The following is a 27,712-nucleotide window of genomic DNA, read 5'->3' as shown; positions in this document are numbered from 1 at the left end:
GTTCCAGAGACCGGAGCCCTCCCCCAGCCTGGCAGCCCCTTCCTGCACCAAGCCAAGCACTCCGGGCGATTCTGAGGGGCCATGCCCGGCTCCTCTGCCTCTTGCTCCCCGCCGAGAAGCTGAGGGCTGCGTGCAGGGAACCACTCCTGTACAAGTGCGTGTGTGGGCAGTGCCGTCCTCGGGGCCTCCTCGCGAGGAATGATCTGCATACAGCTGTTCACCAGAGACCACGAATCCTTGTACGCTTGGAACATGAACGATATTTAAAATATTTATATATATATAATATATATATATATACTTTTATTATTCACCCGTTAGCTCCATAATATGCCAATCACAAGCTAGCTTTCAGCAGTACATTCCCGTGACTGCGGCTGCAGGAGATGTGATTAATTGGAAAACAGAGACCAGCGGCACGGCCAGAGGTGACGTCACGCCGCCCACGCCACGACAATACAATGGTCGGACTCAGTGGCAGGTTGGAAAAGCCGGTGCAGTTCTGTTCCCTCGGCCAGGGATTCTCACGTTTGTGAAAATCGGACCAACAAGTGGGGTTCCATTCCTCGCTTTGAACTCTCAAGTGGCTTTATCCAGAACGTCTTGGGCAGCTGGCTACTGCAGCACCAGCCCAACCTAGGAGAGCGGAGAGAGGAAGGCAGATGAGAGAGCATCTGTCCAATGCCCTGCCCACGTCCTCAAGTCCTGGACTAAGCCACGCAGCCGTGCTGGGAGCAGGCTCCCGCCAGCTCAGGGCCATCTTGCCCAGCCTGCACACCAACGTCTGTGTCTACAAGACCCTTCCCCGAAAGGCAGACAGTACGGCTTGCTCAGTGTTCCCAAGCCCGGGGCTGCCCGCAGGCGAGCGGCTGAGCTACCCCACACTGATCCAGCCAACGTTTCCTCAGATGGTCTGGGGCTGAGACGGCACGCAGCAGCTACTGGAAGGGAAAGGCCACTCCGCTGGCTGGGCAGTCGGGCGGGAATTTCCAGAGGCCCCAACACTAGTCAGGCCTCACTGAAGCGATTTCTTCCCCGCATAGGTGGTCCCAGCTGCCGGGGACCCCCGCTCCTTGTCCGTGGCAGGCAGGGGCACCTACCTTCTCTGCCCCCATGCTGGGGCACTTCCAGTTGTACAGGTAATACTGCAGGTTGCCGTCCCCGATGCCGAACTTGAGCTTCTCCAGGAAGGCTTTGTTCTCCATGAGATCCAGCGCATTGAAGACGTCAAAGCCCTTCTGCCGGCCGGGGAGAAACAGACCGCATGAGGACGGCTGCAGCCCTGGCCCCCTAGCAAAGCCAGGCGGTCTCAGGGTGGTAAAACGGAGGCGGACCAGGACGGGGAAAACGGTGGGCCGAGATCCGGCTAGATGTGACCTCTCCCCTGGGAAACCAGGGCAGCGGGCATGCTGCACAGCAACCAACGGGGTCTGGCAACCCTGGTGCCCCGCTCAACGAGGGCAGCCGGCAGCCCCTCTGGGAAAGAGTGCTGCTCTCGGAGCCGAGCAACAATCCAGTCCCCGCATCAGACTCCCGAAAGGGCTCCTGAGGCCTCTTCCTAGTCTCCCGTGCAAGGCTTCCACCCACCACGTCCCCTCTTCTGGCGATCCTTCCTGTGCACCTACATCTCACACATGTTGGTGTGTTCTGGTTCGAAGCCCTTTCAACCACACGCACCTTTCCAGAGCGGCCCAGACACTGCCTTTCGGAAGCGGCACACTGCCGCCGGCACTCAGACAGAGCTGCAGGTCACTCTCCGCCAGCCTGCCCCGCAGCAGCATCCCTCCCTCCAAGCACACTAGTCTTGTTCAGCTCCCTCACAGGCAGGGGCCCCTGCAGCCCTCTCGGGAGGGAGGCCACACCCCCAGCCTAAGAGGCAGGCTCCCACTGTTGCTCGACAACCCCATCGAGAGAGATCCCACCTCTGCACCGTGGAGTGAATGCCGTGACACCTTGCTCTGAGATGGTGATGCTTAGCCTCACCCCCTGGATCCGCTCTGCCCACGTGGCACCATGTTCTCTCTGGGGAACAGCTGCCTGAACCCCCTGTTCTATGGGCAGATGCTCTGATGACTCACCGAACAGTGGCCGGGAGCCGTAAGGAGCAGCTCTGTATACCCCGAGCAGGCTGGCTCGTCGGGCTCCCGGGCAGCACCTCCTGTGAGAACCAAACTCACTGACCGAGCGGAGGTTCGAGGTCTGAGCTCTGGGAACTCCTGGGACTCTACCCCAGCAGAGCCTCCCGGCCAGCAGGCTGCCACTCCTGGGCACTGTGCCCCCAACTCGACAGCCCCGCCCCACTGGTCTCTGAGGGACATACTCCAGGGTGCTGCTCACCATTTTGGCGAGGACAAGGGCGTCGCTCATGAGGTCGAGAAGAGGGGTCTGGGTGTGAACATTGTAGAAAGAGTAAGCAGCTTTCAGGCTCTTGTGGGTCGGATGGTTCATGATGGTGGAGGGCAGGGTATAAAAGCTGAGGAAGTCCGTCACCTCACCATTGGCATTCTGAGAGACAGCAGGCGGGCATGGTCACCCTCGAGCCCAAACGCGGCGCGCGCACGCGCGCACACGCACACACACACACACACACACACACACACACACACCCAGTGCTGCCTCAGATGAGCACTGCGCAGGCTCTTCAGGGAGGAGGGAGAGCGCATAGGCCAAAGGTACTGGAGGACAGAACCAGGAGGGAGAGCTGGCTGGCCTGTGAGCTGAGCCCATCGAGCTCTTCGCTGGCCGAGACGCTGTGAGGGACCTCTTACCATTCACCCTCTCCCAGGTTGGCTCAGCTCCAGCCCAAGCTGGGGCAGGCAGGAGCCAAGGGTGGTCTGACTTAAGACAAGGGGCTCAGCTCTCTCCACTCGTCACCACCAAGAGGAGGGGAGGGGAGGGAGGGCTCCGCCTATCTCTGAGGAGGACACGCGTGGATGGGCAAGGGAGCCGAGCATGTCAATGCCCCATCAGATCTTCAGACTCGGCCGCCCGAGGCCTAGCCACTCACCTCCACCACAAAGGTGTCGATGATGTTCTCCTGCGGGGAGAACCAGTGCTCCACCTCCTCCTGGCTCATGACTGGCGTGAGGTGGAACTGCTCCAAGTACCTGCTGAGGAGCCGGTGCACTGCTGGGACGTCCTTCTTGCCCATGGCTCGCAAGCCAGCGGTCTTGGGCATCTGAAGGAAGGAAGGAAGGACCACCTCAGACATGCCGAGCACAGCCAGGGCCTGGTCTCCCACCTGCCCACTGAGGGACAGCAGGGGTAGAAGCCCTTCCTGGACAACCTGCTCCATCAACTAACTGGTCTCAGGCACCAGCCCTGCCTCAGTGGTCTTTCCTGACATACAACACGCACCCTGGCCCCCCTGCCCCGGTGAAGGCGGAGGCAGCGACCTCTTCTTCACGTGACCACTTCCTGGTTTTCTAAGAAAGCACGGCCACCCTGCCCGCCCTGGTAGGTCTAAGCCCCTCAGTGCACACCAGGTCAGTGGGCTGTCCTGGCTGGGCCTCATTCCTCTCCTGGTGGGGACAAGTTTCCCCCTTCAAGGGGCATTTAACAAGGTCCAGACATCTTTGGCTATCACACCTGGCTGGAGGTACTGTTGCTATCTACTGGGTAGACACCAGAGCCCCCACTAAACATTCTACACTGCGCGGGGCTGCCCTAATGACACAGAAGGCACCAAATGGTAATGGGGCACCCACCTTCCTCTGCCCAGCACAGAGCTACTCCACCCTCTCACTGACATCCCTCTGCCTCACTGGCCTCAAGGACAGGGCCTGGTCGGACACCACCGAGACAGCAATGCCCCCTAGTGGGCACTGCGAGTCACACTCTGAAGAAAAACAAGGACCACCCACCGGCTTCATCTCAAACCTGAACCCACGGGAGCAAGGGCTGGGGCTAGCAGAGCCTCCCCGGAGGTGCAGACCCATGCAGGGGTGCTGCCGAATCCCAAATGAGGACGGAGCTACCAGCCGACACAGCTTTAGTCCCCATCTGGTTCACCTGGCACTGGTGCCTCCCAAATGCCTCATCAACTCCGACGCCACCTTGTTTCTACACCGCAGCCCCCACTACGGTACCTCCACCCCAGGCTGCAGAGCAGTGTGCCGGGGTCCCACCCCCACCAGCCAGCCAGGGCATTCTTCCGGCTCAGCCCTCCTAGAACGCTCTGTGCTCACCCTCTGGCCCAGCACCCAGCGTGGCCCCGAGGCGGAGCTGCTTTCCAGGCTCAATGCACACATGACCCCAATCCCTGCTTCTTGGCAGAGCATTCACAGCTGTCTCGAGCTGGGCTGCTCCTGACCCCAATCCTGTGGCAGATTAGCTGGGGCCCTGGGTGAGGGATCCAGGCTGGTGGCCGAGGGGCCCACGTGGGCAGCTGAGTGCTGGCTGACCACGGACCAGAGAAGCTCCGAGAGATGGAGTGAGGGAGCTCCAGCGCATGCATATGCTTCGGAGGGAGCTGGGGGTCAGTTAGAGCATGGGACTCCGGGCAGGCGAAGGCAGCAGTCTCCCAACGCACTGTCACCGGGCTCCGGCTTGTGGTTCGCGAGACACAAAGCACAGGATGCGGACCCATCCTTCTGCTTCTCTGCACTCGGGGCAACAGTACACAAGAGGCCTGTCCTCAAGCCCACCAACAGATGGTGGAGAAGCTGGCCCAGCTGCAGACCCGTGATGAACGTCAGCTAAAGCAAACCCAGAGTTAGAGAGGCGAAGCCCAGGGGCCACTGTGGTTCAAGTGCTCGGCTGCTAACCAAAGCCAGCAGGTCAAACCCACCAAGCTGCTCCACAGCAGAAAGGTATGGCCATCTGAGGCCACAAAGACTGCAGCCGTGGAGCCCTGCGGGCAGTTCTCCCCTCTTTCTTATAGGGCCATGACAGAAGCCCTGGTGGCAGAGTGAGTGGCTGCCCACTGGGCTGCTAACTGCAAGTCAGCAGTTTGAAACCACCAGCTGCTCCTCTGGAGAAAGATGGAGTTTTCTACTCCCGTGAACAGCTACCGTCTTGGAAACCCACTGAGCCAGTTCCACCTGTTCTACAGGGCGGCTGGGAGTGGGCCTTGACTTGATGATGGCGAGCGAGAGATCTCAGGAGTGGGAATCAACAGGACTTGGACACTGGCCATCAGTACCCAACGGGGCAGGAATGGCATGTCCAGGCCTCCAGGCACACCAACATGTCGGCTCAGCGGGCCCGACCCCCCCACCCCCGCTCCAATCCCGCGCAGCACCACTGGCCTCTGGCAGCCGGTAGAGCTTCATGGTGCGCTGCATGGTCATGTTTCTGCTCAGGTGGGAGAACTTCACTTCAATCAGCTTCCGAGGGTTTAGGGACCTGTGCCAGTACCTGTGGGGACACAAAGGCCCAGTTCTCTCTCAGAGGGTGCAGGCCATGGAGCTCTGGTGGTGGCCGGCAGGTGGCGCCCCAGCCTGCTCACCAAAATCCCTATTTTCTTTCTCAATTTCAAAAGCCACTTGGTCTGGGGTGCTCCATCTGAGGGGCAGTCACAGCGTTCCTGTGCATTTCCCCAGAGGTCTCCCTCTGAAGGCCCTTTAGGCAGCCAGTACTCTTTGGCCCCCAACACCTTGCCCTCCAGGCAGAGGCAGGCTGCCCAGGGATCAGACATGCCCTCTCTGACTCACTAACACTATTCAAAACAAAAGGGACCCAACTAGGGCCCAAACGGAACATTTCCCCCCAGCTACGCCTCAACACCAAACCCCCGGATGATGGAGAGTGGGCAGCAGGGCTGAGCGAGGTGCTCGCCTTCCAGGGCCCCTTCCCAGCGCCCCCTCCAAGTTTCCGCCGACACCCATTGAGGGGTGGTGGGCAGCTTTCTACCTGCAGGTGCCCACAGGCTTCGGGAGTACCACCCCGGCCGTGTACACAGCTTGGAAAATGCCCTCCAGATGAACCCGCCGGGTAATCTCTCGGATCAGGACAGGGGCCACCCTCTTGGAGCGCAGCTTCTTGTGAACACACAGGAAGTTGATCTCCACCATCTTCTTCTCCCTGGAGAAGCAGAAGCAGGTAACCCACCTGCCGCCCCCCTCCCCTCCCGGCCCACGGGGCTCTAGCTACTGACAGCCTCCACAGGCAGGAGTTGCAACTCCTCCACACAACTGGATTCCAAGGGGTGTGCACCTCCAGCAAGCAGGTGCCGCACCTTTAAGAAGCTGGGCCGTGGCCCAGGGAACTGAGTGCGCTGGCCGAGAGGCTGTGCTTCTGGGGTTCTGACAGCCTCAGACCCCACAGCCCATGAACCCCAGAAGCCTTGGCAGACAGTCCTGCTACTTCCCACAAGAAGGACGAGCTAGCAGACGGAGAGCCCCAGTGACGGTAAATCTGGGTCGCACTGGTTCCAGCCTGGTTTCTGCAGCTGCAGTGTCTCAGCAGGGGGCTGGAGCAGAGCAGACAAAGGAGCCCCTCCAGCTTGACCCTTTCCTGCCCAGGTGACAGGCAGGAGCTGCATGCTGCCCAGGAATTCCTAGCCACTTGGTCAGGGGGCTTCCTCTCTCTTCACTGGAGGGGCGGGGGCTGGGGTGGAGGTGGGCAGGGTGCTGGCGCTTACGTGTCGTAGATGTGGATGTTTGCTGGGATGGCGCTGATGAACCCAACCAACTTTCGGCTTGAGACCACTCGAACGCCACAGTGCCACTGGGGAAGCCAGCCGGGTGGCCGGAGGGCCCTGGAGAAGAGATGGGGGCAAAGGGGTGCTGCTGGCCAGCAGAACTGGGCTGCCATTTGGGCTCCACAGCCACCATGCCCTGGGAGTCAACAGCTGAACTATCCTGGGACCAGGCCGCCAGGGCACAAGTAGGACTGAGCCTGGGCCCTTTCCTCTGCTCAGCGCACCTGACCCCTCGCGCCCAACCTGAGGGTCCTGTGTGGAGAGCTTTCCCCACCCATCTCATTGTGGCAGTGGAAACCAAGTTAGCAGAGGGGTAGCCTCTTGGTGGCGCCCCATGCAGCCCCCGAGCTCTGTGGCCTGCCACAGGGCCCTCCAGCTGTTGCTCAGTGTGGCTCCCCTCCCCTCCAGGCAGTTCCCACCGTGGCCTTCATGCTGCTACACCGGCAGAATGGCAGTGGCCCAGGCAGGGTCCCTTTCAGGAAGGGGACAGAAAATGACCCTGCTTCTCTTTTAAACTGTGGTAGGTCTGACCCCCAACGCCCTTTCCATAAAGCCACCATATAATAGAAGGTCTTCGTCTGCGCACCCACTCGGCAAAGGTCTGCCGCTTCTAAGCTTCCCTGAAGCCTGGCTCCTTCAGATGCAGTGGGCCCTCGGCACGCACGCTCCGGCTTGCCATTCAGAGCCTGGCTCTTGGCAAGCATGGGGACTCTGGTGCCCTGTGGCTGTGCCGCTCTCAGGAAGCCCAGGACTCACCACAAGAGAAACTCTGGGGAGTAATCGAATCGGAACATGTTGTCATCGTCCTCCACGTAGTTCTCATTCAGGAGGGTGTACAGCTCTTTCAGCTGAGGGAAGAAGGCACTCTTAGGGCCCCGCCTCAGGAGCCTGGCGCACAAAGCGCTTCAGAAGGATGAGGCAGGCTGCCAACAGGCTTCGTCTCACTTCACAAACCCCCTTACCCCAGACACGACAGGTCATCTGGGAACAGCACCTAGATGTGGCAGGCAATGGACCCCACGGGGTGGAGGGCTGACTTAAAGCTCCTCCAGGAGACCAGAAGAGCCAGCCAGCCACCAACTCTCCACCCCCTCACCAATAACGGAGCCATGCTGCTTCCACCACGAAGCTCATGGAGAGGACTCTGGGAGGTGGTTATGAAACGGCTCTATGGAATCCAGGACAGGTAAATCCCTCAGGACCAATATTGAGAGTAGCCATACCAGGAGGGTAAGGCAGGTGAGGGGAGAAAGGGGGAACTGATCACAAGAATCGACATGTAACCCCCTCTCAGGGGGACAGACAACAAAAAAGTGGGTGAAGGGAGACATTGGTCAGTGTAAGACATGACAAAATAATAGTAATTTATAAATTATCAAGGATGATGAAGGTGGGAGGGAGGGGGGGAAATGAGGAGCCCATACCAAGGGCTCAAGCAGAGAGAAAATGTTTTGAGATGATGGCAACAAATGTACAAATGTGCTTGACACAATAGATGTATGTATGGATTGTGGTAAGAGTTAGACGAGTCCCCAATAAAATGATTAAAAAAACAAAAACAAAAACAACAAAAAAGAAACAGCTCCCAGGAGATCTGTCGCCATTTTCTCCCACGCCCGGCTTTCCTTCACAGGCCTGACACAAGCTTTTCTCGGCCTTCCCTGCTGTCCTAGCCACCATCACCTGCTGGCTCAAGTGTGGACGTCAAAGGTCCATGCACATCTTCGTGTTTCCTAGAGAGGGGGCTGAGCAAACAGGACGAGGCAGCTCTGGGTGGCTGGGATGGGAAGCGGTAGAGAGAGGCTCATCAGTGGGGGCAGAGTGCACATAAGACAAGGGCGTGAGTTCAGTAGCAGATCTCGTGGAAGGCAGGTTGACTCTCAACTTGCCTGAAGTCATGGGCTTCTGTGGACAGTGCCTGCAGGGTCTGCTCAGAGCTGCTTGGGGGCTGGCTCAGCTCTGACGAGGCCCTCCGTGTGGCTGCAGAGCCTAGCGTGACACAGTACCCAAGCAACACGGCCTACTCACCACACCACGGTCCCCCAGGTCCAAGGCGTCCCAGGTGAAGCCCTGGGGCAGAGTGTAGGGCTCCTGGCGTATGTTGGCTTTGTCAGGCTCCACCGGGCCATGGGTGTTCACCACCTCTCCTAGAAGAAGAGCAGAGCTGGGACCCTCTCCCCCTGCCTCCTGGGGGGGGGGTGGCCAACCCGTTGCTAGGAGCCTGTGGTCGTGGACACACTGTACCCGCAATGGCAGCCTGCACCCCAGCGGGCCATGGCCCTGTGCTGAGGGCCAGCCCATGGCAGTCAGAACAGTCACTGGGATCGTGGTGGCTGGTTTTCTGGAAACCCTTTCAAAGGCCTGCTCAGTGGCTGAATGGCCAACACTGACCTTTACTCCGTCGGCTTTGTGCCGGCCGGGGTGTAAAGAATAAGAATGCGGCCTGGGCCGGGCCATCCACAGGGAGGGTTTGTAAGGAATCGCAACAAGGCAGCTTTTGTGTCAACAGCTAACACGACACTTGGGCCCATTCCTGAATCAGAGGACGGCAGCCAGGTGCCAGCCTCAATCCTGGCCATTCCAGGGGCGACAACGGCCATTGCCAACGCAGGGCCTCGGTGTCCACAGCTCCCCGAGTGCCCCTGAGCTGACGCGCGGAGGCTGTGCACTGCTGCTGGAAGGGACGCTGACCCAACAACCCACCCTGGACAGCACGCCCCTTCTCAGGGACTGTGGGTGCGCTCAGAGCCCAACCAGACTCATCTGATAAACCTGGACAAACACCAGCTGGTGCTGGCCCTATGGGATTGATGGATTTCCACGGTCCGGAGCTCATTATTGTTCCCATTTGGAAGAAGGTGTTCAAGTTGTCAAAAAGTCCCCACCGGAATGTGGTAGCAATTATACAAGCCTGCTCGATGTGATAGAACTGAGAAACAATATGCTATCTGCATTAGCTCCCAATAAAATGGCTCTGAAACCAAACCAGCCTCCACCGGCTCGGCTCAGCACGCACTAGACACCCTCCCTCCTGATTTGACTGATGTCAGAGTCCGAGCTCAAAACGTCACCCAGTTACGAGTGACTTCCCCGATCTCTGGGCCCCAGCCGAGGACACCACCCACCAACCACCGTCAGGACTGACACCAGCTCCCCTTCACTCAGCCACCGCTGCACGACACGGAGCAGAAGGAAACACAGGAGCCCCGTCCACAGTCGGCAGTCCCCTTTCTGGGGAGTGTGACTCATGGAGCCGTCACCGCTAAGGCTGCACCACGAGGAGCCATGAAGCAGCACCCACAGAAAGGCGTCCAGCCACCTTCTATTCCCACCTGTGGGTGGGCGGGCTGGAGCAGTTCCGGGATTTGTCTTCCGTGCTTATGAAATGGGCCTTAGATTCAGGCTTACACTAACCTTGGGATTTCATGGGATAGAGTCAGCCCACTTCCAATTCATTTCATGGATACAGAAACGACAAAAGCAAATCTTGGAGTCGATGAAACTGACGGCTAAACCCTGACAGAGTCCAGCGAGGCACCAGCAGCTCTGCTCTGCAGGGCCTTGGAGTTAAGTCACACCCTTTCCAAGCCACACTTAGCTTCCAACATGGTGTTGTGTTTTTTTTGGGGGGGAGTGGGGGTAAGGGATTCCTTAAGTGATTTCAGTAACCAATGCCCTGGCGGTCTTTGCCACTGTGTCATGTACAAGGCCAGACTTTCTCATTCGGGCTGGTGACACGGTCCCGCCCGCAGCAGGAATTCTCACCCAGGCCTCCTGCGCCCCTGAATCTGAAAGCACACACCTGTGTGGCTGCCACTGGCTAGGGAAGCAGATATAGGCTGCCACCATCCTGGGTGCCCAACAAGCATGGATGGATGGAAGTAAAGGCTTGGAGAAAAGGGAGAGGAACTGGAATGAGGAGGGGACTGGAGCGAACGCTGAGCAGACAGAGCCGCTCCTCACGTGTGGGCCACTGCACCGTGTAGATTTGTGTGGGGAGAGGGGCCACTAAAAGAGCCCAAGTTCCCTTTAACATGTGCTACAGTGCACAAGGCCGCTCCCCACTGCACGTCTGCCCACCACCGCCACCACCAACTGAGCCTCCCGCACAGAGCTTGGTGAAGGAAACACATACGTACCCAGTTTGGGGACAGGTTGTGTGTCCCAGAACTGGTAGCTTCGCTTGCTAGCCTCCTCCATGGTCTTGGCAGGCCCCTGGCCCACCGAGAACAGCTCGATGGCCTTCTGTATTTCCTGGATCCTCTCGGCTGGCAAAGAGTTCATCTGGGCAAGACAGAGACGGGGAGAGAAGCGGTCTACTGTGCTGGCCAACACTGGTGACTGATGACAAGCTCAGAGAGCTAAGGGTGGGAATGGCATCGCAGGACAACTAGAGAATGCGCTGCCCGGTGGTGGGTGTTTTCCAGAGCTGCTTCCCTGCTCAGTCTTATCCCTGTGCGATGGCGAAAAAGAGCAGGTAGAAACACACAGTAAATACCACTCACTGCCATGGAGTCCATTCGGATCCACAGCAACCGCACAGGTCAGGGTCGGGCTGCCCCATGGGTTTCCAAGACTGTCACTGGTTGGTTGGTTTGAAGACTAACCCTTCGGAGCAGAAAGTCTTGTCTCCCTTGTAGCGGCTAGAGGTTTTATAACTGCTGACCTGGCGGTTAGCAGCCCAAGGTATAGAAAGTATAGATCGAGCAATCCTATCTCTTCGACACAATCCTTGTCGTCTTATTTTGGAAGATAGGGTGGGCAGAGGCATGCAAGCCTGCAAGGCACACACACAGCTTTGAAAACTACAACTGGATGGTCCGGAAGTGTTCGTTCTCCTCACACCTCCACTTTAAACCCACCTCTCAGAGGCCTTCCCATGTCAGGACGCGCACATGGGTGCACCCTGGGGCGCCCTGGTGGCGCAGCGGTCACATGCTGGCCTACTACCTGCACCAGCTGCTCCGCTGGAGAAGGCCGGGCTGTGTAGTCTCACAGCCACAGTCTCAGCACTCACAATGCACAACCCTTCTTGACGTGAAGGAACTGTTGAATCAAATGCCAATAAAACTTTTAAAAAACCCACCAGATCAAAGCATCTCAAACCTGAAAGCCTACTCAGGCCAGATTACAGTAAACAAGAAATAAATTTGAAAACAAAAGAGAAACTCACAGGGGCAGTCCTACCCGGGTGTCTGACAGGGTCGCTAGAGTCGGCATCACCTGGAGGGCAGTAAGCTTGTTTTGTTGTTGTTTTACAAGCAGTGCTGCAGTGGACTTCCAGTGCTCCTGCTTTTGCTCACGGGAATATAATACATGTGTTGAGCAGTGTGCACAGCTGAGCAGGCACTTTCTAGAAAGCGACTATTAACAAATGACCTAATGTGCAGAGAAGTGAGCGCGCTTGTTTCCTCAGACCCTTACCATTGGCCAATCCCAAATCGTAACCCTTGCCAATCCAGGAGAGAGTTTTGCTTTGCATTTTCTGGTGAGTTGATCTCATTCGCACACTCACTGATGATTTGCACTTTTCCCTCTGGGAACTACCTACCGTCTTTAAGCACATAAGGTACAGAGATGGGAGACTAAGTCCTCACACCCATGCGTTATTTGTATTTAAATTCTCAAGAAAAGGGAGATTGTCAATTATGACAGTGCTTTGTTCTTGGAAGTCAGATTGTAATTTAAGTTTCCTCATGCATTTCCCCCCTAAATTTTCTATGACGAACTGCAGCACCCTCAGACGACACTAGAAGGCCATGCAAACAGCGCCTTGTTGGAAACGTCCACTCCAGAAGGGAACCCCTGATGCCGGCTAGAGCTCTGATCCCACCGGCGTCACCTGACACCGAACCCCGGGCAGGCAAAGAGCCCTCAAGCCACAGTCTGGGCTTGGGCTGGAAGTCAAGATGCAGACTGTAGGCACTGAAACCCGGCTGTACAGTTCCCTACAGAGACGGTGCTGGTGGAGCTGCGAATTCAAGGGAAGTGTCTGCCAACACAGGGGCAGCTCTCACGCTCCAGAATCCACTGCAGCTCGCAGCGAGCCTGTATCTCACATGACACTGGTAGATTCCAACCACTGACCTTTTGGTTAGAAGGACTTAACCACTGCACCACCAAGGGTCCTTCTGAAGGTAATAATAAAGCCCAAACTAACCCCAGAGGCGTGAGTGGATTCGGACTCATACGACCCTGTGGGACAGGACACGACCACCCCGCAGGGCTGTGGAGTCTGTCCATCTTTACAGAAGCAGATGGCCATGGTTTTAGTTGGCAGTGCGTGGCCAGGGCTCCTTGAGGCCCACAGCAGCATTTCCACACTCAACTCAAGCTCACAGAAGGATTGGCAGTGAAGACAGCACAAAAAATTACTTGGAGACCAATCTAAGCAAGGAAGGAGATTCAAATTGGAGCCTAAGATTTGAGGCATACGGCATCGTGTGACATGATGACAGGAGACTGTGTTCCCTGGAGGCAATCCTAAAAGGGGAGCTATGGGTGTGCGCTGAGCTTTCCCAGGGGCGAGTGTTGAGAAGGACCCCTCTACCTAAATAAAAGCCTCTTTTCAAAGACGCTTTCTCGGGACTTGTGGGATTCGCGTTTCCACCAGTGTCTGTGGCGGGAGGAGGACGCTCAAGTACACACAGGGCCCCCTGCAAAGACCGGCGAGGGCTCCAGAGAATAGGCTGAGCCCACTGCTCGAGGCCACAGGGGCTGTTCCCGTGTGCTTGTCACTAAGGCATCTAGCACAGCACCACATGCACGGATGGATGTACCTGGACGTTCTGGGGGGCGGGCACCTGGCGTGGGAGAAGTGTCTAACCTGCTGTGTCTGTTAAGGTACGGAGAGGAGGTTCATCCCCTCGGTTTGGGCAGCGGAGGACAGCAGAGGACTCCAACTCTTCCAACCTGAAGTAATACCAGTGGAGACGGCCGCTATACACTGGCCCCCACACTCTTGGCTGCAGACAGCACAGCACACAGGCCGCCTTGTTACCTTCACAGGCTGGTCCAGGGCCGAGCCCGGCTCACTGCCTTGTTCTTTCTTCTTCTTTTGTTTCCTTTTCTTCTTTTTGGCTCCAGTGTCATTAGCTGGACTCAGACCCCTGTAAGACAAAGTAAATACTGAGGCACGGTTGTTTTGCCCCCGATCTGTTTGCAGCTACCCTGGTAAAAACAAAGGGCTCTCTGTGGAACCAGACCTTCCTTAATCAAACCCACTGGCTTCAGAAGCTGACTGGAGAATCCAGGTCTTGCAGGGGCATTCGGAGGACACCACCCTCCTCCCCGTTTCCATACAGCCTCCCAAGGATGGAGTGCAGGGCAAGGAATGCCTATTCGCCTGACGGGCCTTTCCATCCCTGGGGCCTGGCGGGCTCATCTTCTTTAGACTGCAGGCTACCACAGGCAAAGGCTACCTGTCAGCCAGGCATCCACACCAGGACCATCCTCTACTTAGAGCCTCGGAGTCCAGAGGATGACAGCCGAAAGGCAGGAGTGCTCTTTGGGAATGCTGCGCCCTTGCCGTCCACCTTCCTGAGGGCCCTAGGGCAGCAGGGGGCATGGGAAAGGGAAGGAGGGCCGAGGACAAGTGCGATCTGAAGCTGTCCGTGCCCTGTGTTTAGACAGCCCAGCCATCAGGCCTGCGTAGCCGGGCCCAGTGGTCACCACAGGCAAAATCCAACAGAAGGGTCTGGAAAATGCAAACACCAAGCCACAGCACAACACCTGAGCCCCAGGCTACTCCTGCCCAGAAGAACTGGCACGGATGTGGGTGTGCCCTGAACAGAGCTGAGCGGGTCTTCTGGGTGCTGCTTCCCCACGGAACCCTACGTGCCCCAGTCCTGAACGGAGCAACAGTGGCGGCTCAGCCCCATACTCTCTGAGCCCGGGTCCTGTGCTGCACCTCAGCATCTTGATGAGACACCCACGGTGTCAGAGAGGGTTTCTGGGACATGCTCCGTCATGCCTCTTGCCACAGCCCCTCCTTGGAGCCTGGGCAGCCTCCAGCTGAGTAGTGGACTTCCATGCTCGCCCGCCGCTGGAGCTCTTGGTGCTGCCGCAGCTGGTTTCCGCCAGCCTTGGAGTCGGGCCTGATGTCACTTCGTCATCTCTACTGGAAATTTCCCCCTGGAAAGTCAAAGCCAGGAGCCCCCACGTTCTCTTATGATTCAGAAAGCTTCCAGGGTCTGGAAATGCATATGAACGACCTTGCAGTCAGAGGTAGTGATGGGGAGAAGGCCAGCGCCCTTCTCCTCGCACAGCGTCTCGTGTCCAGCCCTCAGAGCCCGCGCTGGCAGAGGCGCTCACCAGCCTTTCCTGGATCCCCCTGACCTCAGTCCATCGGGCTCACCCTACAGGACTCACCTCCATGAAAATGACTTCCTTCCCCCATCCCCTCCCCGCTCCCAAGGCTTGCCTAACTTGGGAGACATCACCCTCAGTGGCTTCCCGCCAGCCCATCCTAACACTGGAGGGGCCGCTCCGCTGCTCCGAACTAACTGTCCCTGCACCAGCCTGGCCAGCCTCTCAGTGGCCCCTGGGGCAGGAGGCCTGTGAGGCCAGGAAGATCTAGAAAAGGCTGCCGGCCATGTCAGTCCAAGCAGGAGCCCCGAGTCCGGCCCCAGGCACTCTTACTAGATATCCTATCAATGGACCCAGACAATATAGGAAAGGAAGACCGGTGCCACGGAGTGTGTGTGTGTGAGTGTGTGTGTGTGTGTGTGTGTGTGTGTGTGTGAGAGTGTGTGTGTGAGTGCGTGTGAGTGTGTGAGTGAGTGTGTGTGAGTGTAAGTGGGGGATGCTGCACCCCGGGGGGGGGGGAGGGAAGGGGAGGGAGGGAGCACTAGTAAGAGCACTAGCAAAAGCAGGTACCTTATACACTGTGTTATCCTGGTTTATGGGCCGTTGTGCAAATGTGTTTACTTGCTAGGGATGCAGAGTAATTTCCCCCCCCTGTAAAGGGAGTGGCAGGGCAATTAAGTTTGGGCCCTCTGGATATGATGAGAGTGACAACAGGGTGGATGGCCGTAGATTTGGGAGAGTACATCAGACAGGACAGCGAGTTGATGTAACGGGAGGGGAAGGGCTGGGAGCAGAGGCTGAGAGGGGGCACCACTTGAAGAACAGCATTGACGGCAGGCAATGGTACAGGTAGGCACTGCCAGATTGGTTTCTGCTTTGCTGTGTATCTTCTCAAAACAAGCAAATGCAAAAGAGAATCCCAACAAACCAATCCTCATACTCTCAGCGACACCCCAAGGCCATGACAAAAATCAGGAGCCATAAGTCAATTATGATCTGAAGACCTCAGTAACTTATTTTCTTTTTAAGTCACCCACAGAGGCCCTCTGCAGATGATGACTCTGTTCCTCTTATGAGAAACATGAGCAGCACGAGGAGATTCCAACACTGGCCGGCGGGAGACACAGTAGTGTCCCGGCGGGAGGTAGAATTTCTAAGCCCGTATTCACAGCAGCTTATGGAAGGAACCATCTAGCCCCTGTGATTGCACCTACGAATCCCCTTGACCATTCAGTTAGGGGATCAAGTGCAAGACGAGGGACTGTCTGCTAACCCGGGGGAAATTCCACCTTGCTTCAATAAGAAAAACAGAAGAAACGACTTCTTCACCTTGACACGGTCTCTTTTTTTCTAAATAATTAAATCATTGTATTGGGGGCTTGTAAAACTCATCACAACACGCACATCCCTCCACTGTGTCAAGCACATTCGTACATGTTGCCCTCATCATTCTCAAACATATGCTTTCTACTTGAGTCCTTGGTATCAGCTCCTCATTTTCCCTCCCCTCCCTGCTTCCCCCGACAAGATCTTTACATGTGCACATACCCATAAAACCTGACCGGTGTGCCCTGCCAGTTGCTGTTACTCTTTGGAGATACTTCCGTGTTGCCTCACCTCCTGACAGCGTGTCTGTCCGGGGATCTCCAGCTGAGCTCCTGTTGGTTCATGTCAACCCCAAGAGCTACACTAAGCCCAAGGACTTCAGTTTGCTTTCTTTCGATTGGCTCGATGGGCACATGCAGCTAGTGAGCAATGATCCTGTCTGAACTTGCAGAACACAGGGAAGTTAAAACAAAGTCCTTTCACCGAGCTCCCTGATAGACGCCACCTCCAGGAGAGCACGTTATGAATGGAGATGGTCCACGAAGCATACTCCTCAAGAGGAAACCAGCGGAGACTGCTGGGGAACCTTCAAAATGACCACAGTGGACACCAGCATTCCTAAGACACACGTGCAGCCTGGGAGTGGGACTTCCTGCAGCACCGGGGCAAAGTCAGCTCACAGGAAGGCCTCAGCTGGGGCCGAGCAAGCACCAGCCAGCACTGCCCTCGGCATCAGTTTTAAAGAGCCCGGTGGTTAAGAGTTTGGCTGCTGACCAGGCAGGTTTGAAAGACACTTGAGGCAGTCTGCTTCTACTCCGTCCTACAGAATCATTACGAATCAGAAGCCACTCGAAGGCACTGGTGTGGATGTTTTTGCAGGGGTGGAGTAGGGCGTGTGGGCTACAGGAGCCTGGTGGCACCGTGATGAAGCACTTGGCTGCTAACTGAAGGGTCAGTGGTTTGAGCTCATCAGCTACTTCGCAGGAGAAGGGTGCGCTGTGGGCTTCCACAACACTCCGTGAGGCGGCTCTACTCTGTCCTCTTGAGTTGCCACTACGAGCTGGAACCCACTGGATGGCAATGGGTTTGGTGCGGTTTGATTTAAAGTCCACATGCACTGGTGGGAACCCCAGAGCATGCTGGGATTCTGCAAAAGGGAAACAGCTATCTCTCTAGACCTCTCTCTAGTCACCTCACTGTGCGTGCGTGCGCACGTGCGCACACACACACACACACACACACATCCACTGCCATCCAACTGATTCCAACTCACAGCGGCCCTAAGTAGGTTTCCAAGACTGCAGATTTTTACAGGAGCAGCCAGCCTCTTTCTCCCTTTGAGCAGGTAGGTGGACTTGAACCACTGATCTTAGTGACAGTGCAATTCCTAACTTGAAGCTCCACTAAGGCGCCTAATGCCCTTCAACCTGAGATTGATCAGAGCTAGAATCTTGGAATACACTAAGCCAAGTCCAAGTGCTCCGTTGTTTTTCTAGCAGATTATGAACTCAGCCTCCGGAACAAGGAGCAGAGAACTTGGAGCAACGTGCTTCCTTGGGAGGGTGCCTTTCAACGTACGGGAGATGAAAGCCCGTACAACAACGTGAAGACTTACATCCTTCCAACGTAAAGATGACTGACGACCAACTTCATGGACATGTGATTAATTAGCAGAACAATAGAACCAGGAGTGGGGTCTGTCACCTTTTTTAATTTTTAAAGGGTTGAAGAAGTAGGTTTATTGAAGGGGATATTTTAGAAAAGAATGCCAAGGGCCCTTTAACGAGTCTAAAGTCCATCATCTTTTCATGACAGCCAGGACACTCTCGGTTCACATATATGGACGGGGTCCTAAGACTATGCCCTTATAGGAAATCAGGGGGAGGGGAGGGAGGTGCAAATGGAATCTCAGTGCGAATTTCGAAAATAGGGCAGAGGGCCAGGGTGGGGGTGGGGGTGGAGAGCAAGCTGACAGAGAAGCAGCAGGCTCAATGGCAGCGAGGACTCCCCATGGCCTCACTGGAGGGCAATGCCTCTTCGGGGGTGTCTGGGAAGGCAGCTATGGAGGAGATGGTGGAGAGTGGAGCCTGAGCAACCAGCGCTGAAAGGGATCGCAGAGCCATCTGGCCTAACCTGATATTTATAGATGAAGCAATCATCTAACCCAGCGGTTCTCAACCTGTGGGTCGTGACCCCTTTGGGGGTTGAATGACCCTTTTACAGGCGTCGCCCAATTCTTACAGTAGCAAAATTACGGTGATGAAGCAGCAACAAAAATGTTATGGTTGGGGTCTGTATGAAAGGGTCGCAGCATGAGAAGGTTGAGAACCGCTCTAACCAATGGCCTTGGGAGCAAGCACACCACTAAGCTGAGGGCTGGGATTCATTCCTCCCCAACCCCAAGTCTCCCTCCCATCAGAATTCATCCGAGGATCCGCCGAAGCCAAAGACACACTCATTCTATTTCACCACCAGGCCCTGCAGCCGAGGAGCAGGTTAAGCCAAGAGTCCGCCTCCCAGCTCCCTGCAGTGACGACCTGCCTTCTCTAACTCCTCTGCTTCCCACTCATCACGGTTGTCCAATGAAGCAAAACAAGTTGTCACTGATCAACTGTGACTCACGACGACCCCAGAGCATCGGCGCGTGTTCCAGAAGGTTTTCAATTGTGTCTCTTCCTAAGTAATTTCCAGACCTTTCTTCCAGCTCCTCCAGGTGGACCCAGCCCTCCAAAAGTTTGAGAGCAGCCGAGCATGCTAACCGCTCACCCCATGGAGGGGAGGAACAAGGGGGTGCACCATTAAAACCATGATCTCATGTCACTGAGCACCCATAAATAAAGTGTGTGTTTTTTGGTTTCCCAATGGAATTAAAAGGTTTCAGAGTCCAGGTCCTAGGATACAGAGGTTTGCTCTAGCAACCCTCAGCTGTGCTGGGCACACAGGAAAGGTTTCAGCACATACAGGCTGGGCTGACACTTTCCAGGCACAATACATGACAAGAAACTGGAACGCCAGCCCAAAAGAGGGTCATGTAGAACCCATCCAGAGACCAGCTGTGGTGTGCTCTAGAGGCCGGCTGATGTATACTTACTTCTATAGACCGGCTGTGGTGTGTGTGCTTCTAAGCCAGCAGGGGTGATGCCACTGGCTGAGATGAGAAACGTCCACTTTCTTATCCACGTCTCCTCTCCTTAGGCCCTGTCCCACTCCTACAAGTTCAACCACAAGGCTTCATTGCAACCATTTCAAATGACCCCAATGTTTTAAACCTAGGCTACCCAGGGATTTCCTTTTTTTAAAAATTGGGACATAATGCATGCATCACACAATTCAGTCATTCAGAAAGTACCCAGGTGCTAAAATTCACAATTTTTAGTCACATGTTTTCTACTCCAAGAAACTGGAAGTGACTGCTTTGGGCTAAAATTCAAACTCACCAGGGGAACTTACTGAGGACAACTTAGGTTTCCAATCTCCTTTTAATTCTACCTTTCACATATGGGAGATCCCCTGGCAAGCAAGCCAGTTCACACCCGAGGTCTGACGGGGCCATGGGCAATCCTCTTAGCGCTCCCGGAGTGTGAGTGGGTTGAAGGAAGCAGCCTGACCAGGTGCACAGGTGGCATCATGGGCAGGGCTGCAGCAGCAGCTGCTGCGGCTACAGGAGCGCTTCCTGCAGTAAGGCAATGCCCCGCTCTGCCTAAATCAAAATGTGTGTGGATCCGAAATGATCAGAAAAATAAATGCACTCCACTCTGCCACCAGGGTGTCCAGTGAAAGGAACAGCAGGCGCACAAAGGGTGACAGAGATGGTTTATACTGGGTCCTCCACTCTCCCTGGTTAATCAGCCAGCGTTTCCACGGTGACCAAACCAGTGCTGTCATGCTGGGTAACCATTTCTCAGGGTCACAAAGCCCCGCGCTACATGACGCTGTCTAGAGTGGGGATGAGACCTAAGTGTCCACACCACATCTTCTGGGTTTCTCTAGAGTCAGACTGACCTGACGCCTCCAAGGTGAAATCAACTGCTGCCCAGTGACCACTGCCAGTAATCTTCTGAGCAATGACTCAATGCTGGCAGACGGCAACTTCACACACTAGCATGACCTCTGAGCAAGATATTGGTGAAGCAAGGAGCCTTTAAAGGGGCCAGTCATCTCCACCTCCACCTGGCTCCCAAACCTGGGAGAGTCCAAGGGGGAATGATGGGATCCAAGGCTAGGACTGCTACTGCTGCAGGGCTGACAAGAAGGAGGGAGGGAGAATGCGGTAAGTCGGGTCCCGAACCCCATGACAGAAGCACATCTCATGGTCCTGCTAAGTCCCCATGAAAGGCACATCCATGTCAAGGGCTCAGGGCCCCACACGCAGTGACACAAGCGACAGGTGGCATCTCGTGAGCACCTGACAACAGCTAAGACTCGCTGAGGAATCTTGCGGTCAGGTTTGCTTTGCGGGCACTTCCCACAGAGCGCACGTGGGCTCTGTGCCTGACAGGAGGCAGCACTCACAAGGGCACAGGCGGAGGGCGGGTTCTGGGTAAAAGATGGAAGAGGATGAGCCGCAGAGGCTTCCTCCTAAAATTCTAAAACCCGATGGGCTCTGCAAGGAAAGGGCTGACGGCGCACTGAACAAAGCTAAGGGACCAATGGGCACACACACTGCCTGCGCGAGACAACGTCGAAAATCAGCAGAACTGGTGCGCCAGGAGCAGCTGTCTCCCTGAAATAGGCTCCCAATTACGGCTCATTTCTTCTGCTCTCCAGCCTCTTCTCTCTGAAGCAGCTCCTGATTAGTTTCTGTACTTAATTGCCACCTAATTGTGAAGCCCACAGTGGTGGCACAGTGGTTAAAGTATTGGGGCATGAACCAAAATTAGGTCAGCAATTGGAACCCACTGGCTGCTCCAGGAGAGGAAGCTGGGACAGTCGTCTCTAAAGACTGCAGCCTTGGAAACCGCGGGGGCAGCTCTCCTCTGTCCTACAGGGTCGCTCTGAGTCAGAAATGACTCGACCGGCAGCAGTGGATTTTTAATTGAGAAATAAAATTAGAACACTTATTTGGTATCAGTGATGAGGTTTCTCTTTTCATTTCTGCTTTGATCTAGTTTAGAAAACCGAGCTGAAGGGGAGGAATAACAAGGGATTAAAAAAGCTTTCTTTCCAAGAGCCAGATGCAGTTATAAGCCATCAAATGAATATGGAAAGAATCACTCTTGGAGAATCTGAATGGAAAAAAAGCAAGTGAGACTCGCTTTATGGGATTTCCTTCCAAAAAAACCATTCTCTTCTCTTCGGTGTGTTCCCAAGGAAGGTATCTCACACTCAAGAAGTGAGGAAATTTTCTAAGAACCCATGTTAACTGCTATCTGTGCGATGGCGAGCAGGCTGAAGACTTTCTTTATCAAAGGACCCATGGCTTACCCACATCTCAATGGCATCAATGACACTGAGAAATAAATTCCAAAAGAATGTTAAGAACAAGTAAGAGATCATCGATGGCCAGGAGGGCAAAGAATGCCTGGTGGGGTTCAACCGTGTGCAGTGTAGCCGAGAGGGAGGACAGAGAGCCGAATGAAGGTCAAATATGGTAGTGGGACAGGAGGAAAGTAAAAGGAAACAAAGGAGAGAACTAGGAGGCAAAAGACATTTATAGAGGTCTAAACATAGGCATGTACATATGCAAATATATTAATATATGACAATAGGGATATAGGTATATGTTCATATATTTGTATGTTAAGTATTAAGGTAGCAGACTGACATTCGGCCTCTACTCAAGTTCTCCCTCAACTCGAGATCACTTTCCTGTAACAACCTGGCACTCACTCTGTGATGTTCACCTTTCCGCCATGATCACTGAAGACAAATGGGTGCATAAGCAAATGTGGTGAAGAAAGCTGATGGTGCTCGGCTATCAAAAGACACAGCATCTGGGGTCTTAAAGCCTTAAAGTTAAACAAACAGCCATCTAGCAGGGAAGCAAATAAGCCCACATGGAAGAAGCACACCAGTCTGCATGATCATGAAGTGCGGACGGGATGTGGTATTAGGTATCAAAAGATCCAAAACAAACAATTATATCTATGTGAATGAGGGGGGTTAGAGTGGAGACCCAGAGCCCATCTGTAGACAACAGGACATCCCCTCACAGAAGGGTCACAAGGAAGAAATAAGCCAGCCAGGGCACAGTATAGCAATGATGAAACACACAACATTCCTCTAGTTCTTTAATGCTTCCTCCCCCACTATCATGGCCTTAATTCTAAGTTCTAGCTTACAAATCTGGCTAGGCCAGAGCATACACACTGGCACACAGATAAGAGCTCTTGACACACAGAATCCAAGACAGATAAACCCTTTAGGACCAATAATGAGAGTAGTGAGTGATACCATGAGGGAAGGTGGGGAGAAAAGAGAAAGAACAGGGGAACAGATGGCAATGATGGATACAAAATGACCACCCCGCCCCCACCCTGGGATGAACAGCAGAAACATGGGTGAAGGGAGACAGCGCATAGTGTAAAATAGGAAAATAAAAATAATTTATAAATTATCAAGGGTTCATGAGGGTGGAAGGTGGGGGAGGGAAAAAAAGAGGAGCTGATACCTAGGGCTCAAGTAGAAATAAAATGTTTTGGAAATGATGGCAACATATGTACAAATGTGCTTGATACAATTGATTTATGGATTGTTAAAAGAGCTATAAGAGCCCCCAATAAAGCAAGATGGCCTAAGAGCTCTTTCCTGCTCCAAAACACACAGATGAACTTTGCCACCCCAAAATCCACATGCCCTGCCAAGCACAGGGCCGGACAGGCTCTCAGCTGTTGTACGTACCTGCCCGACGGCATCTAACAATAACAGCATGTCATCCGATTGTTCGTTCTTTAGCAGACCTGCTGGGAGTCTACCGTGAAAAACAAGCAAGTACACCATCGAGCATGAGCAGAATTTCCAACAGACCTTTGCTTGCTCAGAACCACAGACCTGCAAAAATACACAGCCTAATGTGTTTTCATCTGATTCTCCTCTAGTGCTGAGGGGAAGTTCTGTCTGGAAAAATGCTGACCTCCTTTCCTGCTGTGTGGATTAAAAATGATAGAGAAAAAAATGTAGGCAGGCACCTAATACTAAATATATGTATTAGAGAGCAAGAATTTATAGGGGGAGGGAGGGGGGAAAAAGAGGAGCTGACACCAAGGGCTCAATAGGAAGTAAATGTCTAGAAAAGAATGATGGCAACATGTGTACAAATCCACCTGATGCAATCGATGTATGGATTGTAGCCAGAGTTGTAAGGGTCCCAATAAAATGATCTTTTAATTAAAAAAGAAAAAGAAACATATCCAACCAGCAGGTCCAATATTAAATTAAAAACCAATAGTACTGAAGCATGTTGGTTAATTTGTCAAAATGTTAAAAGCAGACTGGTCCAGTCTGGGGAGTTTATAATCCTAAGAGAAAGGCAGAGAATATATATATATATATATATATATATATATATATATATATATATATATATATATATATATTTTAGAGAATATATTTTTAAAAATCTGAATAAAAACTCTTACATGGTTTGGGGGGGGAGAATATATATTCATCTGTGTATGCTTATATACACATATTAACTTTATACTCACCAAATACTAGAAAAATCTCAAGCTAAACTTCTATACAAGGAACCGTAAGAAACTAAGCCCAGTGCATTTCCTATTAGCCCAGTGCATGACTGGAACTCATCTCCGTTACAAGCATCGTGAACCCACCGAGAAAGAGAATCCGTAACTCTTACGAATTTTGCACTTTAGAACTGACACCATCCAAAAGAGCAGGTGCCTTTCAATTCTCAGCTGACTTTTGGAAGCATTTTAAATAGCATAAGGTAAAGGCAGGGTCCAGCACCCACCTGTCAGTTTACCATGCTACGGTGGCCTGGCGTGTTCCCTTAGACGTGAAGCTATGTATGCCACAGCTACTTCAAGTATCAGCAGGCTCACCCGGGTGTACACCTTCCAGCAGAATGTCAAGATTAAGAGAGATGAGGCTAAACAGCCTGTGCTTGCTTTTGAACTCTTCAGGGAAAAACTCACTGCCATCAAGTCCATTCCAACTCCCATGACCCTCCAAGACAGTCGGAGCCCTGGTGGTGTAGTTGTTATGAGCTGGGCTGCAATCCGGAAGGTCAGCAGTTCAAAACCACTGCTCCTGGGGAGAAAGGTGGGGTTTCTATTCCGGTAAACAGTCTCAGAAGTCCACAGGGGCAGTCTACCCTGTCCTATAGTGGGTGGGGGATTGAGTCGGCATCGACTCAATGGCAGTGAGTGAAGACAGAGTAGAAGTGCCCCTGTGGGTTTCCAAAACTAAATCTTTACTGGAATGGAAAGACCTCATATTTCTTCCTCAAAGCAGCTAGTAATTTTTGAACTGCTGACCTTGTGGTTAGCAGCCAACGAGTTAACCCACTATGCTACGAGGGCTCATCTTCTGAAAACTAGTCATTAAAAGCCCTATACGTCCCAAACAAGAAGCCATAGTGGCATTCGCGGGGAAGCATGGCGCTGCTAACCGCAAGGCCAGCAAGTTCAACCCATCAGCCCTTCTGTGGGAGCAAGATATGCCTCTTTGCTCCCGTACAGATTCACAGCCTGTGAGTTGGCGATGAGTGAGAGGGAGGGGGTGCTGTGGAACAGAGTGCTAGATGAATCCCCGAGGTTGGAAGGCACTCAAAACACAGAGCAGCCAAAAAAAGGGCTTGAGCATCTTGAGTCAGAGGAAGCTGAACAGCAACAAGTTCAGGCTTCTTCTGCTGGCATGTCAGGAAAATGGCCATAAAGCAGAAAGATCTCCCCTCCTTCCACTCGGTGAGGGCCTCCTCCAGCAGCTGAGCCACGCCTTGCCGGTGTTTCATTCATTCACTCAAGGACGCCCACTAAATGTGAGGCGTCTCAAGGCCACAATCCCTATTTACATGACCCCTACAGGGGGGTGAGGTAGGGACTGGACACAGGGACAAACAAAACGGCCAAGTGCTAGCCACTACTGCTATGATAAAAGCTATGCAAAGATGCAGTATGTAATGAGCAGGGCGGGGGCTGGGAAAAGAGGATTCGGGATGATTTGAATCAAGGGCAGGGGCCAGGTCAGAGGGCTGCAATCAAGATGTTATCCCATTTAATCCCACAACTCTAGGCCAAGTAGCTCTCTCAAGTTTACAAGATCCCTCAGTGAGGGAACAGAGCTTTTCCCACCATGCCATGCGGCTTCTTCCTCAAACTGAAGTCCTTTGACCATTCACTGAGAAATGCCGGTTCTACCTCAGTCTATTGTCTCGGTGGCAGCAGTGAACTCTCAGAGCCTCCAGACTGGACCCTGTTTTTCACAGACCTTTAGGTTCTGGATGCCCGTAAGCTCAATATACTCACCCAGCAATGAGAAAAACACCTCCAAAGATTATTTTTGGGGGGGCTACCACTTTGTCTACTATGAACAAAAGTTTCTGCCAAGCCATTTTGCAAAGTGATTCACTGCTAATAGGCAACAGAACCCCAGGAAAACGTATGGATCGGAGCCAAAGACGTCATCGATGCAGAGAAAACTCAAAACAAACTACCCCAAAAGCAATGAAGAGGGCCAGATTCTCACTTCTGAAATGACTTTCACCTTGAACGACTCTCATCTGGGACTCCAACCTTTCCCCAGGAGGGCTGCACTTTCCCTGCTTCTACTTCCTCTTTCTTAGTGCTTCTTCTAAGGAATCTCAAACTTCAAAACACGGCTCCATTACACTGGACCTGTTGGGGGTTAGAGCAACACCGTCTTATAAAGCCACATTTGGCAAGCTGCCTTTTCCTCTGCATTCCCAGTGTGAGTGCTAATGCTCAGGAAGAACGGAAAAGCTGAAGCTTTTAACGTTAAGGGTCTGCCACCACGACAAGCCGATGACAAACGCAGTAATTAATCCCCCACTCTCCAGTCCCCTAAGACTCAAACTCACAGCCATCGAGTCAACTCTGACTCGTGACCACTCAACAGGACAGAGTAGGACTGCACTGCCCCTGTGGTTTCTGAGACTGAACCTTTCTGGGAGGAGACAGCCTCATCTCACCGGCTGAGCAGCTAAGCTGGTGGTGTCGAACTGCTGACCTCCCGCTTAGCAGACCAACTTGTAAGCCACTACACCACCAGAGCTCCCCGGTGTCCCCTAGGTAAGCAGAAGAATAATTTTTTTAAAGGCTATCCAAAAACTTCAACCAGTATCATCCAGCTACCAAGAACCCTGCAAATGACAAGCTGCGGATGAACAACCAGACCACCACTGACTCAGAATGAGTTATAGATACAGCCAAAATCATCTCTCATGGTTTTCAGCTAAATAGACTTGTACAGCTACCAGGAGAGCTAGGCCCGGTAACCACGTGAAGAAAGATGAATGACTGGGTGTGGCTTAGAAGAACGCAGCACTCAAAAGCCTGGGTTATTGCTCTTTCTGTCGGAAGAAATACACTTAAACTAGCAGGCACGCCCCTAAAGCACAAAAGGCTGTCTTCAACCTGGTTTCCAAAGTGTCTCAGAAGCAACATCCCGTCTCAATGGCTAGAAGCTTGAGGCTAGTTCACAAAGGCCACAGAGCAAGGATACTGGAAGACCTACTTACGTATTGTTCAGGAACATGGATTCGTTGCAGCAACAGACGCCGTACAGCTCGAAACATTGCCATACAGTAATTACTTAAGATTTATAAGGCGAGTATTATTTTGGGATTCTGTAGTAGCGACAGTTTACAACGTAATTAGGGTTGGTGTGGCTTGAAGAATTTCCTCATTGCAGGTGGACTTTTTATTACTCGTTTACTGCTAATCAGTTCGTTCCAAGCACACCTCTACAGGTAACGTTCCCTTTGAACCGTGCTGCCACGGCTTTGTCCCGCGGAGTGCCACCAGAAGCCAGCCCCCAAAGCGGCCGTGCCTCGGGTGCGCCTGCAGCACACGGGTGGAACATTAGCCAGAAGAACTTGGATATAATAAAAGTACTGAATGTCTCCGGCCCCCAAGACCAGAGCACCCACTCTTGGTGAATGACAACGGCAGGAACCAATCGCCAGGCAGAACCCCAATACCGTCGCCAATCAGAACGTGGGGGTGGGGTTAACACTGGGCGCCCGGTGACTTCCCCGCACCCCAGGGACCAGGTTGTGGGGGACTGGGCGGAAACTGAACTCCGAGGATCTCGTTACCCTCGGTTGTAGCTGCTGTCCTCCTCGTTCTCGCAGTCGCTGCAGTGTTCGTGGCCGTTCCCGTTCCCTTCCATCATCTGTGGCAGCGGGGGTGCCGGCGGCTTCCCTGCTGTCTCACTCTCGTCCGCCATCTTGAGCTGCGAGCGCCCGGCTCTCCGCCCCGCTACATGGGGCGTTCCCATTGGACGAGGGCAAGT

At 53.7% G+C, this 27,712-nt stretch overlaps 1 protein-coding gene across 1 annotated transcript; it reads right to left on the bottom strand.

The window, feature by feature from the left end:
• Window positions 1-271: 271 nt before the first annotated feature.
• On the bottom strand, window positions 272-27,684 carry NMT1 (N-myristoyltransferase 1). Its single transcript, XM_075561979.1, has 12 exons — window positions 27,516-27,684; window positions 13,644-13,752; window positions 10,783-10,927; window positions 8,672-8,790; window positions 7,400-7,491; window positions 6,584-6,700; window positions 5,854-6,024; window positions 5,250-5,358; window positions 3,008-3,178; window positions 2,338-2,505; window positions 1,101-1,238; window positions 272-636 (listed from the first exon to the last, which is right to left on the bottom strand). The coding sequence occupies exons 1-12, from the start codon at window positions 27,644-27,646 to the stop codon at window positions 616-618; spliced, it is 1,491 nt and encodes a 496-aa protein (XP_075418094.1). The 5' UTR covers window positions 27,647-27,684; the 3' UTR covers window positions 272-615.
• Between the last annotated feature and the right edge of the window lie 28 nt (window positions 27,685-27,712).

Source organism: Tenrec ecaudatus, chromosome 10 (assembly GCF_050624435.1).
Source record: "Tenrec ecaudatus isolate mTenEca1 chromosome 10, mTenEca1.hap1, whole genome shotgun sequence".
In the NCBI taxonomy this organism is placed as follows: domain Eukaryota; kingdom Metazoa; phylum Chordata; class Mammalia; order Afrosoricida; family Tenrecidae; genus Tenrec; species Tenrec ecaudatus.
This window is presented reverse-complemented; position numbering and strand designations above follow the sequence as displayed.

Excerpts from the sequence above, each read along its gene's own strand:
- NMT1 (XM_075561979.1), bottom strand. The coding sequence starts at position 27,646 with ATGGCGGACGAGAGTGAGACAGCAGGGAAGCCGCCGGCACCCCCGCTG. Across the intron at positions 8,791-10,782 it reads ACAACCTGTCCCCAAACTGG|GAGAGGTGGTGAACACCCAT; the intron begins GTACGTATGTGT and ends CTCTTCTTCTAG. Across the intron at positions 2,506-3,007 it reads TCGACACCTTTGTGGTGGAG|AATGCCAATGGTGAGGTGAC; the intron begins GTGAGTGGCTAG and ends GCTGTCTCTCAG.